The 14999-nt window shown below is 40.1% G+C and overlaps 2 protein-coding genes across 3 annotated transcripts in view; one reads left to right on the plus strand and one right to left on the minus strand.

Moving 5' to 3' along the window:
- Positions 1-14999, plus strand: part of CYFIP1 (cytoplasmic FMR1 interacting protein 1) — a 136268-nt gene that overhangs the window by 98193 nt on the left and 23076 nt on the right. For both annotated transcript variants that reach the window (XM_019485122.2, XM_006276205.4), the window contains exons 24-25: positions 9646-9789; positions 14406-14496. In XM_019485122.2, the coding sequence (XP_019340667.1) occupies positions 9646-9789; positions 14406-14496 (235 nt within the window). The remainder of the gene's footprint in view (positions 1-9645; positions 9790-14405; positions 14497-14999) is intronic.
- Positions 2213-2918, minus strand: LOC102573369 (fibronectin type III domain-containing protein 9). The gene has a single exon (XM_059720956.1). It carries the CDS (start codon positions 2916-2918, stop codon positions 2244-2246), a length of 675 nt encoding a protein of 224 aa, XP_059576939.1. The 3' UTR covers positions 2213-2243.

Here is a 14999-nt window from a genome sequence, read left to right on the forward strand (position 1 = left end):
AAAAAAAAAATATTTTTTTTGTTGGTATCAGCTGAGAATGACAAATAATTAGTAATATTTTAATAGATATTCTATCAAGGAAATATTTAGAGAGCATAAATTAATAGATTGTTGCATGCTACATGTCTGTATAGCTATAGCACTTGAGTAATTCATTTCTCTCTATCTTTCCAAAGGCATGGGCAAATCATTGGTAAATGTTGGGAACAGAAACAGGCCTCTTTGCTTTAGGCCTTAACTACAAGCTACTTTCCTCCATACGGGAACATCTCTACCCTATATGAAGGGTAGAACAACTGACAACATAATTGATTTTTGGCTCATTTCAAGTGGAGTGCATTTGTTTATTTCTCAGTCTGGGAAGTAAACCTACAAAGACAACTTCCTGTTCTGTGGAGGTTATATTACAATTGCCTGCTTTGAAATGCCAGTAAATGTTTCAGGCTTCAAATGTAGTTTATTTAAAATAGTATGTGTAAGACAAAGGAAACACAATCAGTAGAAGAACATGTCAGTTTGGAGGTTCAGACAGGACATGAATGTTCATTTAGTACAGTAATACACATTTAAACTTGTTCCTATGAAAGAATAAATAGTCACTGTCCATTTGGCACACCAGGTATGCTGTGTTTGAACTATTTTTGTGCCGGGAGAAGACAGCAAATGTACCAAGTTTGTGCCAGTTCTGATTTTCCAGATGTGTGACCGGTTTATCATTATGAAAGCTGAAGTTTGGGGTGCAAATGATGTGAAATGTTTCAGGAGTGGAGTAGCCAGAATAGGCAGCTGCTTTCTGTAAAATGTTTAAGTGGATGCATTGTTATCAAACCTGTAGATCACTCTGGCTTCCAGAAGGCATTTAGAATTGATGGCAGCTGCCACGCAAGTACTTCTCCTTCCTTAGCTGATGTGACAGACAGAGCTGGTTCAGTAGTTGACTTTAAGCTGACATTCTTATTTGACATCAATTTTAAAATGCGTACATTAAGTCACAGTACATCTTACAGCCTCTTAAAAACGCCCCCCACTGTATTATGCAGTCACACTAAGATTTATCAATTTAAAAGGAAGAAAGATGTACATAATAGCTTTAAAACTAGGTACCATGCATGTGCAAAACTAGACCCAGAGTGTTTTTTTTCCCAGGGTTTACTGACTTCCAGTTCCAGGATCTTTTGGCAACTTGCTAAGAAATCCAGGACAACTGGTTGGCATGTACATTTCTAAAATCTCAAATGTGCTTGGCCATAGTTTTGCTGCTTTTTGCCCTTAATACATTACGAAATATTGCTGGTTGAATAAAAACCTGTTGTTGAGGAGTCTTTGTCCCTAAAACTGAAGGAGGCAGAGAGAGCAGCTAGGAGTTTGGTGCCGAAGTACCATCTCCTTCCTTCTGAGCCATGAGCACTTTCTTTCTTTTGCAACTGTAACAAACCATATAGAGACGGCTGCTCCGGATGCTCCCTGCATAGCCTTGAGCAGAGCAGTCGTTTGGTTGAGCTAGAGTGCGTCTTGCTCATGTCATCATCCTGAATGCATTATTAAACTGGGGGAGGAATTTTGAATGAGAAGTCATTTCCCTCTTGATCCTCCCCTCCCCAAACTGATTGATTTGGTTGTCATGGATGACTGGAAATCGTGGAAGAGAAGGATCAAGTACAGTGTACGCCAGTGAACTGCTCCGTTACAGAAGCAGGAAGATGAAATTCATAACAGTAGACTGTTATACTAGTATGAGTTATTGTAATGTATTGCAGTAACATACATTTGAGCTGACTGCAGCATAGGAGTATCACTCTCCATTTGCAATTTTCAATTCAATTTGCTTTACTAATAATAGAAATGTTTCTTCAGCTCATCCTTCTTGTATATTTAGACTTTGAAACAAGGCTGTTATTTGCTTATCTACTCTTGCATGCCTCCCCTCCTCATCAAACCCTAAAAAACAAGAACAACCCCCCCCAAAGTACCATATAAAGTGATTGTTTTTTTCCCTTCCTTATTCTAATAAAACCCAGCTGAAATACTCAATTCTTGGTAGTCTAAACCTTAACATTGAGAACTTTTAGCTGTGTGTGGGATGGTGAAAAGGCCAGCTATGATAAAGAATGCAGATGAGAGGGCCCCAGCAGGTACTAAAATATTTGAAATACAAGCTTAAAAGATCAGGACTCTGTAGGTTAAAATATTTCAGTTATTGTATACAGCTGATCTTTGCAGTGGTATTCACTAATTAAGGATGTCTAATGTATGGTGGTTGTCTGTACAGACGTTGGCACTAATTCCTGGCTTGTGGAAGTTGGCATGATAAGCATATCCTTAGAAGTTAAAGGATTTTCACTGACTATAGCCAGCTGGACAAAATCTGCATTTATATTTTCGTCCTCTTGGAGTGGTTGGCTGGCCCTGTTGAACTCCTCTGAGGTGTGAGACTTGTTTTTGAACCAGACTTTGCCTTTCTCTTGTTCTGAATTCCTGTTTTGTTCTTCTAAGCGTGCTCGTCTCTTGCGACACCATATATGTAGGCAGCCATAGAGGAAGATGCCAGCGATGATGAGAAGCAGAATACTGCTTGTTAGCCAGATGCCCAGTGCCAGATCTTTTTTTTTGTTGCTGGCAGATGCTGCATCTTGTTTTAGCGTGTGAAAAATTTTGCACTGGTCACTGGATGGGTTTGCAGATTGACAGGTTACACATAGTATGTATGTAGTTAGTGGAGTTAGGTTTTCAATGACAAATGAAGACCGACTAGCAGGTACTCGCTCTTCTTTCTGAAAACTTTTTCGGGAATAACCTGACAGCACATTATTCCAGTTGGGGTGATACATAATACTGTAAAAGCTGTCGGCACAACTGGCCATTTTTGGCCATATTACCCTTGCTGTACTTCCTGTTATGTTTTGGACTGTTACTCCCATTATGATGCCACTTAATCTTTTTCCCCACCCCAACCCCCCCCTCTCCACAATTATATCACCTCAGGACAGGCAGATTATTGTTGCAGCTCTGGAGAAACTGGGAGATGTCCAGGAAGCTTCAGCTTTGAGAGCTATGTGGGTTTTCAGTGGTATACTCTGGAATTGAAAAGAAGTACTTTATCTGATCAGTCTTCATCTATAAGCAAAGAGAATAAGTCATATTATCATCATTTAAAAAATAAAATACAGCAACTCCCCACACCTTAGCACTACTGTCTAAATAACTGAATAATGTAATCCTTAAATCATATTAATTATTCTTGTTTTTTTAAGAGGCTTGCAAAACTTACAGAATCACCGAAAAACAGGAACCACAGGAGGTCATCCAGTCCAACCCTCTGCTCAAGGCAGGGCTATCTCTGTCCAAACCATCCAAGACAACTGGTCTCGTTTCTATACTCTTTTTATGATAAAACTCTTGTGGCAAGTGGAATGTGAAGTTAGTTTTCATTGTGCTGGCCCAGCCAGATTAGTAACAAAAGAATTTAAAGTAGCATCAGTAGATCATCTTACACACACGGCCTACTGGATAAATAGAGGTTTTTTATTATAATAATGTTTAATCCTGTTTCTGTGTGAAGGACTTGTCATTTATTGACATGTTTATCTTGTACTGTTCTTACATTATCATTCTCGACTCATGCTTTTCCTACTGGGAAATTTTCATACTAGACTAATTTATAATAATTTAACAGCTTCCTGGTTTGTAGTTGTTTGGTAAAATAGTGTAATATAAGAAAAATTAAATACTTCTTAATGAAAAATATGTTTTAAAAGTGCTGAGAAAATTGTGAAGGATATTGCTGTTCAAAATCAGCTGGCTTATTCCATCTTTGGTGGATCTTCCAAAAAGATAGTTTGTAAAACTGTTTTTACTGAGATGATCTCTAGGGTAAAGATTTTCAGAAATTTCCCAACGGTGTAGGAACTTGAGTCTATATTGACTTAGACTCAGTGTATATATACTATATTGTACAGTATTGTATAGTGTATATATACAATATAGTATATATACTATACTATATTGACTTAGACTGAGTCTATATAAGACTCAGTTTTCAATGGGACTTGAAAAGTCGCATGCTTTGGAAAACTGAACCAAAAAATTACTGACAAAAATGATTATGGCAACAGTTAGGAAGAACAATATTTGTGATTTTACTACTACTGCAATATATTGGGTGCAAGGAAAGAAGTCTTCTGACTAACAATTTAGTACTGGAAAAGTTTTTGGTAAAGGAAGATTATAAAATTCTGACATGGTAGAAATTGTATATTAAAATATTTTCACACTGTTTTTTGCAAAAGGGACCAGAAAATTTACACTTTTGGGGATCAAATTAAAATAACTGTAGTTTTGTGTGATTTTTTTTTTTTAAATCAAGCACTATCACTTAGTGAAAAACAAACAGAAAAACAAAAAAAACCCAACCCCCACAAACAACTTGCATATGTGAGAACACATTTCTCAGAACTCTCATTTGCAGCCAGTATGTTCAGCCATAGTAGAACAGTAAGCATATTTTTTAAAGTATAAATATTACCCATCTAATTAATACAGGCATTTTTTTTTTCTTCTTCCCTTGCTCCCCCAAAAGCCTATAAGCAATAGAGGCACCCTACCCTCCATAAGCAGAGGTAATAAAGCAATACAATTCTAAAAATGTAGTTTGAATGAACTTGTTGGACAAACAGATGTGCATTAATAGATATCAATGTCCTTTTAAATATTCAGGCTGTCCACATCACTGTGATACCTGAGCATCTATTTGCTCTTGAGCTTCCCATATCTTTTTTTTAAATAAGTAGATCCCAGTTAATTACACTTCTTCAGGAGGGTGTTGGTTTTTTTTAAATTATTGCCTGCTGGCATTTTAGAACCCATCAGCTCCTCATCAAAGCTTTCATGAATAGTATTTGGACGAGTGTTTTTAATATATATTAAATATTTAATATACACACACATTTAGATTACCACCAAGTATTAATTTAATTAGATGTAAAAATATATGAAATTGTTATTCAGATGCTTGGAAGACCCATTTGGTAATTTTATTGATTTATAAATTCAGTACTCACCTTTGCTTCCTGATATAAACCCTTAGAAAAAGATTTTCATGTAGCGCAGTTATAAAAATAAATTAAACAAGATTTTCTGTGTCCTTTTTGCACAAGTAATTTTTCATCATCTCTACTTGCCAGGTTTGTTTTTTCTTTCAGATTCTGGACTGCATTCTCATTGCTTGTCACTTTCAAATTTATTCTCCAGGGATGCTGTTGATACCATTCCTTTGTCTCTTCTACTTAAATTCACACATGAGCACATCTTGTCTAAGGAGTCTGTTGCCTAGGTTTTCCAAGAACATACAGGGAAAAATATGGCATTCTTTCTCTCACTTGCTTCGTCTTGGACAATATACTGCATGAGCACTCCAGTTATAGGCTGCTCTGTACATACGTACCTAGGCTTGCTTCAGTGATGCTCTGAGTGAATAATGCTTAGCACTTCAATGACATCAGCAAAACAGGAACTTCTTTTTTAAAGCAGAGGAGGGGGCAAGCATAGCTTTTTTTTTTTTTTAAAAGAAAAGCTGCTGGCAGTGATTTAACACAAACTTTCCTTATACAGGTTTATGCCCTTAAGTGTCTCTTTATGTTTCTATGAATTACGTTTTTTTATTTTTCTTTAAATCCCTTGTTAAGTTGTAGATAGTGCTCCACTAATCCAGGATTTACAGGTAGAGCATTTCAAGCTGTTTTTCTTGTCTGATGTAAAATGTTCAAAATATTCACGTGGAAATGTGTTATTTTTAGGCTGACTACTTCTGATTCTTTTATATGAGCTATGAGGTTTTTTATATGTACTACTGAAGGAATATGTTTAGTGCTTCTTTTCTCTTCCGTGACCAAATTCTACTTTGTGAAATGTGCAGGTATCTTTTTGCCCCTTCTTTTCCCTCTGTTTTAAAATTTTGTAGAGTAATTTATTCTAATGAAATGCAGTTGGGTGAAAGAATGAAGTACAGTAGTTTGGGCACGGGACTATACTGTACCTCTGATATTTTTTAAGGTTGAACCCCTCGAGGAAACAAGGTATGCCGTATTTAAAATGATTAATGTGAAACATTGACTTCTAGAGAGGACCTTTTTAATATGGCCCAGTATATCAAAGTAAATTGTGCATTTAATCTGCGCATGTTTTTTTCTTTCTTTTTTTTTTTTGCATGTAAAGCATGAAGCTTGATACTTTATTGTTATCATTAGTATTTATAGGCAACACACTCTGAGACTGAGGCCCTCCTATGGAGACTCATCTATTATCAGTTAAAGATTGGATGATGGACTAGAAAATAGAAAAGAGCGAAATGGGATATTAAGAGGGACTGCTCTAATGAGGCATGTCTCATCAGCTATAGTCTCTTACTTGAAACTGAAGGCTTATCGAGTCATCTTTTGTCATGAGTTATTCTGGCTACCTGTTTTAGCCAAGTATTCAGGAAATCAAGAAAATAACCCTGAAGCCAAGCTGCTGTTGAAAGCCAGATACAGTTGTTTGCAAAATTAATTTTTGGTAAGTGTTTATCTGCTGTACTAGTACCCCTCCCAATTTATTTCATACCCCCCACTCTGGTGCATATTGTGCAGCTTTGTATTGTAATATTCAAGCAAGTGCAGTAGTGTCAGCCGGGCTTAGTTTAGAATTCAGTCTTTCAATCAGCTGTGATTTAATAACAGGATATTTAGCTTCTTTCCGAGTTGTCGTGTTTGGATTTTCTTAATCTGCCGAACATCTGTTATAGCTTGAGTGCAGAAAGGAATATCCAAACAATTTGAATGCAGTGTCCCTTCCCCCCCAAAATCGTTATAAATATACAATCTGTGTCAATAGATGCAGTTTAAAATATTATAGAGCCATATCTTGCTATGTAGTCTCTTCACGCAAGTCTGTTCTCCCTGAGCAGAAGGAGCATAAAACCTTCAAAATAAATTCAGGAAATTCTAGATCTCCAGATTTGAAAGCTAATTTGCTGGCTTTTCTCTATCATAGATAGCTGGTGGATATCAGCTGTGTGTTTTTTTTTTTTTTTTTTTTCTAGTATAAACAAAATCACCTTTTCTAAAATAGACATCTGGAAATGGGAAAGTTAAAGTTCTGGCACTTAAAACTTCTAACCAGGGATCCTGTTTTTTTTCTCCGATTTAAAAAAAAAAAAAAAAAAATAAAATTGTAAATTCTCTGATAAATTCCAAATCTGTAATTAAATTAAAGGCTCCTGGGGCACAGCCTCTCCTTGGCTCTGCTGGTGCCCCTCACTTCTCCCCACAGTCCCCCAGTGCTGCTTGTGCCCCTTGCCCCCCATCCACAGCCCCTGTCCCCGCAGCCCTGCCAGAGGGGCCCCCAGCCTGCCCTGCCACTGCCCCACACACAGATCTGGGAGGTGCAGGTCCCCCTTTCCTCCTGGGAGCTTGTGTAGTGGTGGGGAGGTGGCCCTGCCCCTGGACAAACTGCCCACAGCCCTGTCCTGTTCCCCTCTGGGGCCCTGCAGCCTTGCATTGTGGTCCTGGGCCCCAAGCCCCACATACTACCCGGCAGGGCAGCAGCCCCAGTCCTAGCCCCGTCCAACTCCTTCCTTCCCTCCCTCCCTCTCTCCCTCCCTCCCTATGGGGGCCTCAGTTCTCTCCCCCCCCACCCCCCTCACCCAACACTTACCTGTGGGAGCTGCTCTCTGGGCTGCCTGGGGCCATGTGCATATACATGTGCATGGCACCCCCTGCCTGATCACCTCCAAGCCCCCTGCAGGCTGGTAGTCTGCCAGCCTGCAGAGAGCTCGCTGCAAAACCCACGGGTTTCTCTGCTAAAATGAGAAATCCACGTTTTATTCCAGTAAGGGGGAGAAATCTGTGTTTTATGCTGTTTTCCCATGGGAAATGGAAAACACGGATCCCTGCTTATAACTAATGATATAAAAACTTGCATCTAATCTTATAGCCTATGTTTTAAATAGTTAAACTGCAACATAAATAGGGAACTGGCAACAAAGTAATGTAATTGTGTATTTTCCACTTTGGTCATTTCTAATGCTAAGTGACATTTTTTTCTTTAACAGAAAGTTGAAATAGAACTAGCTTGAATGCATCTGTCAGCTTAGTAGCTTTAGTTCTCGAGTGGTCATAGTGGGTACCCAGATATGAGTACACTACTGTAATCGTTTGTTTACTTGCATGGATCCACACTGGAGAGGTGTCTTAGTGTCATAGGGCTGGAAGAGAGCTCAGGAGGTCACCTAGTCTAGCCTCTCACTTACGGCAGGTTCTTCCCAGACAAGCGTTTGGAAAGTACTCAGTGCAGGTTAGACAATGCGATGGGCAGGGATGGACTGGGAGTGGGCAGGAATGGATGATGTGATCGATGGGGAGGGATGGCCCCGGGCCTGTGCTGTCACTGCCCCGCGATCCCAACCCACCAATCCCACTCGTGAGTGCCACTTCCCGCCTTTTGGGTCCTGGACCAGTCTCCACGGAGACCCCAGGATCACTAGGCAGTGACAACCCCGGGGACAGAGCCATTTAGGGGGTTTTGGTGAGTTGTTGGGGTGGGGAGGGGGGGAGTGGCAGACGGTACTAACCTGGCCCGGGAAAACTCCCCAAGTGGCCCTCCTGCCCAAATAATTGCCCACCTCTGGTCTAATTGTACACCTAGCTTGGCCAAGAAAACTGGGCAAATTTCTTCAAAAGAATCCGTGGAATCGCTGCCATTTCCCCGGATGTCAGCTGCATGCAGTCTTCCAGACCCTCAGATGATGTAAATCTGCACAGTCCTTTTTCTTTATTCTGGTGATCAATGGCAGCTCAGGAGAGCAGGTCTTAACATTTTTCTGGCTGTGACACCTGCTTTCAGTCTTAATTTTGTGTGATCATATGTGCATAATTACTGCTGTTCTTGTGCCTACAGTTAATAGGAAGCAAGGCAGGGGGAAGTTACAGGCTTATAGGAAATAAGAAGTCATTGGGGCTTGGGACTCCTAGCTAATGGTCTGTGTGCAGGAATTATTTGACAATATAATTTCCATTAGCTTGTTGTCCCAGTGTTGGACTGTTTGTTTTGTTTTGGTATAGAGGGCAGCGAGTTTGAATGACAGATTTTATTTTACTCAATTTGCAGAGAGTGGTAACTTTAGGAGTCTGGTCTCATTACTGGAGCCACTAGAGCATTAGAATAGGCACCATAAAATGGAAGCTAAAGTAGCTTCCATCAAGAAATTTTTTTCCCCCTAAATGATCTGTAAATGAGACTGATACCAGGATAAGTACAGTTTTATATTTAGGAGTCTAGGAATTGGTCTGAGCTACCTCTGTGCTCTTCTAACCATGACTTAGCCATAAATTTGAAGGAGAAATGAACGTTCTAGACCAAAAGGTAAGTGGAAGGTGTCTGGTCACCAGCACTTAATGGTGTTAGGCATTGATGTCATTGATATGGAAAATTTTAATTTTTAAAAGGATGCTTTCTGTTTAGTGTTATGTATTTGAGATGAAGAGGCCAAGTCCTGAGAGTTTAGTACGCTCAAAACTATTACTCGGAAAGCAAAGAACATCATGTGAGAGAACTATAAGTGCAGTGAATTGAGATGTTTTGTTAATTAAAACTTTTTTTTTTTATTATCAGGCATTGAATTTGGCTTATTCCAGCATTTATAGCAACTACAGGAATTTTGTTGGGCCCCCACACTTCAAAGTCATCTGCCGGCTTTTGGGATACCAAGGCATTGCTGTGGTAATGGAGGAGTTGCTGAAAGTCGTCAAGAGCCTGGTATGTTAACAAACTTTTTTTTCTCTCTATATCCAGATTGCCTCTAATGCAGGGAAAATGTTTTGTGTACAATAGGAGATGCCTGTAAATATAAGTACGCTGTGTTCCTACAGCTATAAAGTGTTTGAGGAAGGAACCAAAACTTCTAAGAAATGTCATTAGCAGAGTTGTTTGTGAAAGCTTTAACTAAACCTTTAACTTTAACTAAACAGGGTGCTGCACCTCGGGAGAAGGAATCCACAGCATACATGCAAGCTGGGGAGCTCCCCCCTTGTGAGCACAGAGGCAGAAAGGGATCTTGGAGTCATTATTGACTCCAAGATGAACATGAGCCGCCAATGCCAGACAGCAGTCAGCAAAGCCAACCGCACCTTGTCATGCATCCAAAGATGCATCTCAAGCCGGTCCAGAGAGGTGATACTCCCCCTCTACGCAACATTGGTCAGGCCGCAATTGGAGTATTGCGTCCAGTTCTGGGCACCGCACTTTAAGAAGGATGTGGCCTGCCTTGAGAGGGTTTGGAGGAGGGCCACTCGCTTGGTTGGAGGGCAACAGGACAGGCCCTATGAGGAGAGGCTGAGGGACCTGAACCTGTTCAGCCTCAGCCTATTTAAACGGAGGCTGAGGGGGGATTTGGTGGCTGCCTACAAACTCGTTAGGGGAGACCAGCAGCAAATAGGAAGGGCCCTATTCCCCCCCAGCAGCACCTGGGATGAAGAGGAACAATGGCTAGAAGCTGCTGGAGAATAAGTTCAGGTTAGAGATTAGGAGGCACTATTTCACTGTCAGGGTAGCTAGGATCTGGAACCAACTTTCTAGGGAAGTGGTCCTCGCTCCTACCTTGGGTAAATTCAAAAAGAATTTGGATGAACACCTGTCTGGGGTTGTGTGATCCCAGCGTGTGCTTCTGCCAGTGGGGGAGGTCAGACTAGATGATCTGTTCAGGTCCCTTCAGACCCCCAAACCCAAACTACTATGAAACTATGAAACCTCAGCTAGCGATACTGTTGTAAATTACACACGTATGATGTTAATTTGCTGGACTAAAAGTTAGCCAGGAAAAAACCACTAATGAATTAAATTTATGTTCATTATCCAAAGTGATTTTCAAAATGCTGCAGAAATCTGAGTAAGTGCTCATGTATGCAAAGTCCGTGAATGACAATCATGTAATGGAAATCCTGTATTGTAGCCTTTCATTTGGAGAAATAGAAATTCTTACAGAAAGGTAATTCTGATTGAGATTTAATCATATAACCTAGGGAGTTTACATATGTCACAACCCAAGGGTGTGATTTTTGTTTGTGCGTGCTTTGGCACCGTTGAATTATTTTCCCGCCGTTTGAAGCTTTCTTTGCAGGGTGCATTTCTTCTTTGCAGCATAGAAATGCATGTTGCAAGGAGTTCCCGCCATTTGTATTAAAATTCGAGCCCCATTATAGGCTTGTGTTAAAATATTCCCACATGGTGGCTAGCGATTGGCTTGCTAGCCGTATAAGAGGCTTGGGTGGTTTCCGCCCAAGTTGGAGAACTCCGAGGAGAACCCCGCAAGGGAGGACTCCACGAACATCAGGAGGAGGAGACTTCACGTTTTGTGAAGATCTCTAAGTGCTGCGGAGCCTATTGGACCCAGCGTATTCAAAGAAGGCAACAGAAGTCTGATCACCCTCTAGCCTCTCCCCGTCGCCGAGCGCAGTCCTCGACGTATCCCTCTTCCCTGCGTGCAAAAAGGACCCAGGGAGCCTAGCAAACTTCATGTGAGTCTATTCAGAGCTCTTTGTTTCGAGTACTTTCTTCGGTTGGCCCGACGGGCTCACGGTTTAGAGCCTCCAACCGGATGGGCTAGAAGAATGTTCACAGGAAGGAACTCTAGTCCGCCTCTTTTCTTTTCTATCTGTAACTGTAACCCAAGCAAGTTTTCCAGCCTGCACTGCGACCATCTTCGGTGTAAGTAAAATAATCTTAAATCAACCATTACGCGTCCGTGCCTAATTCTAGAGTGTCGCCTGCTTTCTCCGACCCAGCGTGCCCAGGCTGCTGGCCACAGCCCGCGGCGTGAAAAAGGGCCCGGATCGCTCCCGGCCCGCACAACATATACATCTTCTATTAAATTCAACATAAGGTACATATCCAACTTCCCTAGATCTTCCATTGAAATAAACAGAAAATGTTTGTATCCTACATGCTGTTTTGAACATATATTAAAACATATATGAAAAATGAGACATAACTGTTACAACTGAATTCACTTTACATTCTGATGACTAATTTTTTTTGCCTATTAGAACTGCTGCTGGAGTGTTTTAGCCTGCCTTCTAGTACTGTAAGTGTGATGTCATAGCTGTGATAATCCAGAAATTATGCGAGTGGCAAAGATTTTTTAGGGGAATATCTTTTATTGGACCAACCATACAGTTGGGATAGAGTTAGACAGACTTTCAAATGCAAAACTTGAAGAATGTCTTACATTTGAAAGCTTGGCTAACTCTATCCCAACTATACAGCCGGTCCAATAAAAAATATCCCCCTAAGAAATCCTTGCCTCTCATATATCCTGCATTCTCTAATTTTAGGGGTTTTCATGAACATCACTGTTGCCAGATGACTATATTTTAGATGAGAAGGAAGGCTTAATTTTCAGGAACGATCCAGCCTGGCTAACTTTATGCCTCATAAAGGGAGGGAAGAGGATACTTTCAGAAGAAAGAGTCTAGTTTAAGGTAGACAAGGTTCTTTGGGTGAATCTGATATATTTTATTAGACCAATTTAAACAGAAATTTGTTTTAGCAAGCTTTTGGATTTAAAAACCCTTCGTCAGGCTGAGGCAGTCTCTGCAGTTGATGTTTAAGGTGTCATTCATTTGATTTTCTTCTTTAGTAGGATGTTTGGTATAAATGTTTTTTCATAGTGCTGGAATTCAAGTGGTGTGGTAGTGGAGACCATCCACATCACGATTTAACAACGAGTTAGTGACTGGTATTTCATCAACAGAAGTTTGGGAAGTTTTGTTATTTAAGCTAAAAAAAAAAAAAAAAAAGTCTTATTCCAAACCCTTTCTGCTCCACTGATATATATGCAAATTTGACCAGTTGAGTGATAGTCTTATCAACAGTATATTCTCAGACACGTGACAGTACTAGTGGTCATACAGTGTTTTCTTCAGTGTCCCAGATGCCTTCTAGTCTGTTAAGTGATGAAATGGGATTCAGGACTAGCGTATTGACACGACAACTCGTTCTATGAATGACAGAAAGGCTTTAGGCTTTATTTACTACAAGTATTCACTGTTAAATGAGCCTGAAGCAAAGCTAAATCAAGTATATTTAGCTGTAAAAGTGATAATATCTCACCAATACAGGCAAAGCGGTGGTCTTAGTGTTGTCAGCTTCTCCAGACATGGATTCATTCACCAGAAGATCAGCTAGGCACAGTAGCAGTTCTTATCGGAACAATTTCTCATTCTTGAAGCATGCCCAGTTAGCTGTCTTGTTCTTCTTTTAAGCCCTTTAGCTCACCATCTTTAAAGCATTCTTGTAGCTGTATAAATTGAGAGAGAAGCCCAAGCAGTACTTAACAGGAAAATCCTGTTAATCAAACTGTTCATTAGCGGTCATCAGACAGTACCAATTTTGATTGAATTACCTTCCTCAGTAACAACAGTTTATCAATTTCTATTAAGTTGGAACATACCAAGAAATTGATTAACAACCAGGAAAAACACAGGATTTTTGAGTCATTGTCCTTGGAAGATCAAGGGAACCACTGAGGCAAAACAGAAGTAAATCAGGAGGAGACACCTATCAAAGCCCATATGGAGACTGTCTCTTCCTACACATAAACATGAGTTAATTGCAAAGAAATACTAACTGTACTAATTAATCAACAATAGATGTTTCACGCAGTTACAGACCAGACAAAGAGGAGCCTGCTTAAAATCATCATAAATATAGTCAGATAAGCTAGAAATGCTGGCTCATTTTTTCTTTTCAGAAGGTCCAGCCACAAACTTACACCCTCTTGCACTATGCAGTTGTCATCAATATTTTGTATTTTAACTTTTGTGAGTAGGACCAGCTCAGCTTGAGTTTCACAGTCATCACAGCCTTTTGATAGAGGAGGATGTCTGCTGGAAGGAGCCTAAAGAAAGACAGAAGTTAGGAAAAAAGCATTGTGCAACTTGGTCATTTAGACCTTGTTCCTGCATATTAATAATTTAGTGTACATGGATGGTATTGCTGAAGAAAGTAGATTTATTCACATAAATGTTCATAGGTTCTCAAGCATTAAACTGTCTGTCAGTTCACTTGTTCAAGGTTTACAATGTGAAATTGTAATTCTGGTAATTGGAAGCTTATTAAAGCTATAGTCTGGTCTGTTTTTGGGGAAAGTTTGTGTAGATAATTCAACTACAGTATTTTTTTAAAAGGTGTTTTATGAGTATTTGTGTTTTGTTTTGTTTTTTTAAGAGTATGAAAAGAAAGGATGGTGACTTGCAGAGTGAAGAAGCACAGGATTTTTAAAACCTATTCAAGCCAGCTGTAGATTGAACTGCATAAACAGGGCTATTGTTAGTTCAACAGCACTAATGCGTTTATGACCATCTGTCTTCCCTCAGCTGCAGGGTACGATTCTTCAGTATGTGAAGACCTTAATGGAAGTGATGCCTAAGATCTGTAGGTTGCCCAGGCATGAGTATGGCTCTCCAGGTGAGTTGACCTTGGCCATTATCACGACAGTCTTAATTAGAGGACAATGATTCCCTGTTTCCAGTATCTTTTTATTAACAATTCTCATGCATGCATCTCACTGTAAATAACTTTAAAATAGCCACTGTTTATACAAGGGGCACAGAGTGCCCAACTAGTGATTGAAAGATGGTAGCACTTACTGAAAGCTGTAGAAGTTACTGAAATGCCCACCTTGTACAAATGTGGATACTTGTGAATTAAAGGCTGAAAACGGGCAATACCATAACTTAATTAAATAGGAGCTGCACTTTCTAAATTATTTTCCTGTTCTCTTATATACTTCCACATGACTCCCTGCCAGGCAGTGTTGGATATAAAGTCTATCTAAATCTTTGTAATCTAGATGCCAGATCTTTGGAGACTGTCCCCGCTCCCTCTTTTGTGCACGTGTAAGATGGCATGTATAAAATTCCTCCGGAAGGCACGCTGGGTGCAAGTCGGGATTTAGTTCTGCCAGAAGA

The sequence above is a fragment of the Alligator mississippiensis genome, chromosome 1 (assembly GCF_030867095.1).
Source record: "Alligator mississippiensis isolate rAllMis1 chromosome 1, rAllMis1, whole genome shotgun sequence".
Taxonomy (NCBI): domain Eukaryota; kingdom Metazoa; phylum Chordata; order Crocodylia; family Alligatoridae; genus Alligator; species Alligator mississippiensis.

Excerpts from the sequence above, each read along its gene's own strand:
- LOC102573369 (XM_059720956.1), bottom strand. The coding sequence starts at position 2,918 with ATGGGAGTAACAGTCCAAAACATAACAGGAAGTACAGCAAGGGTAATA.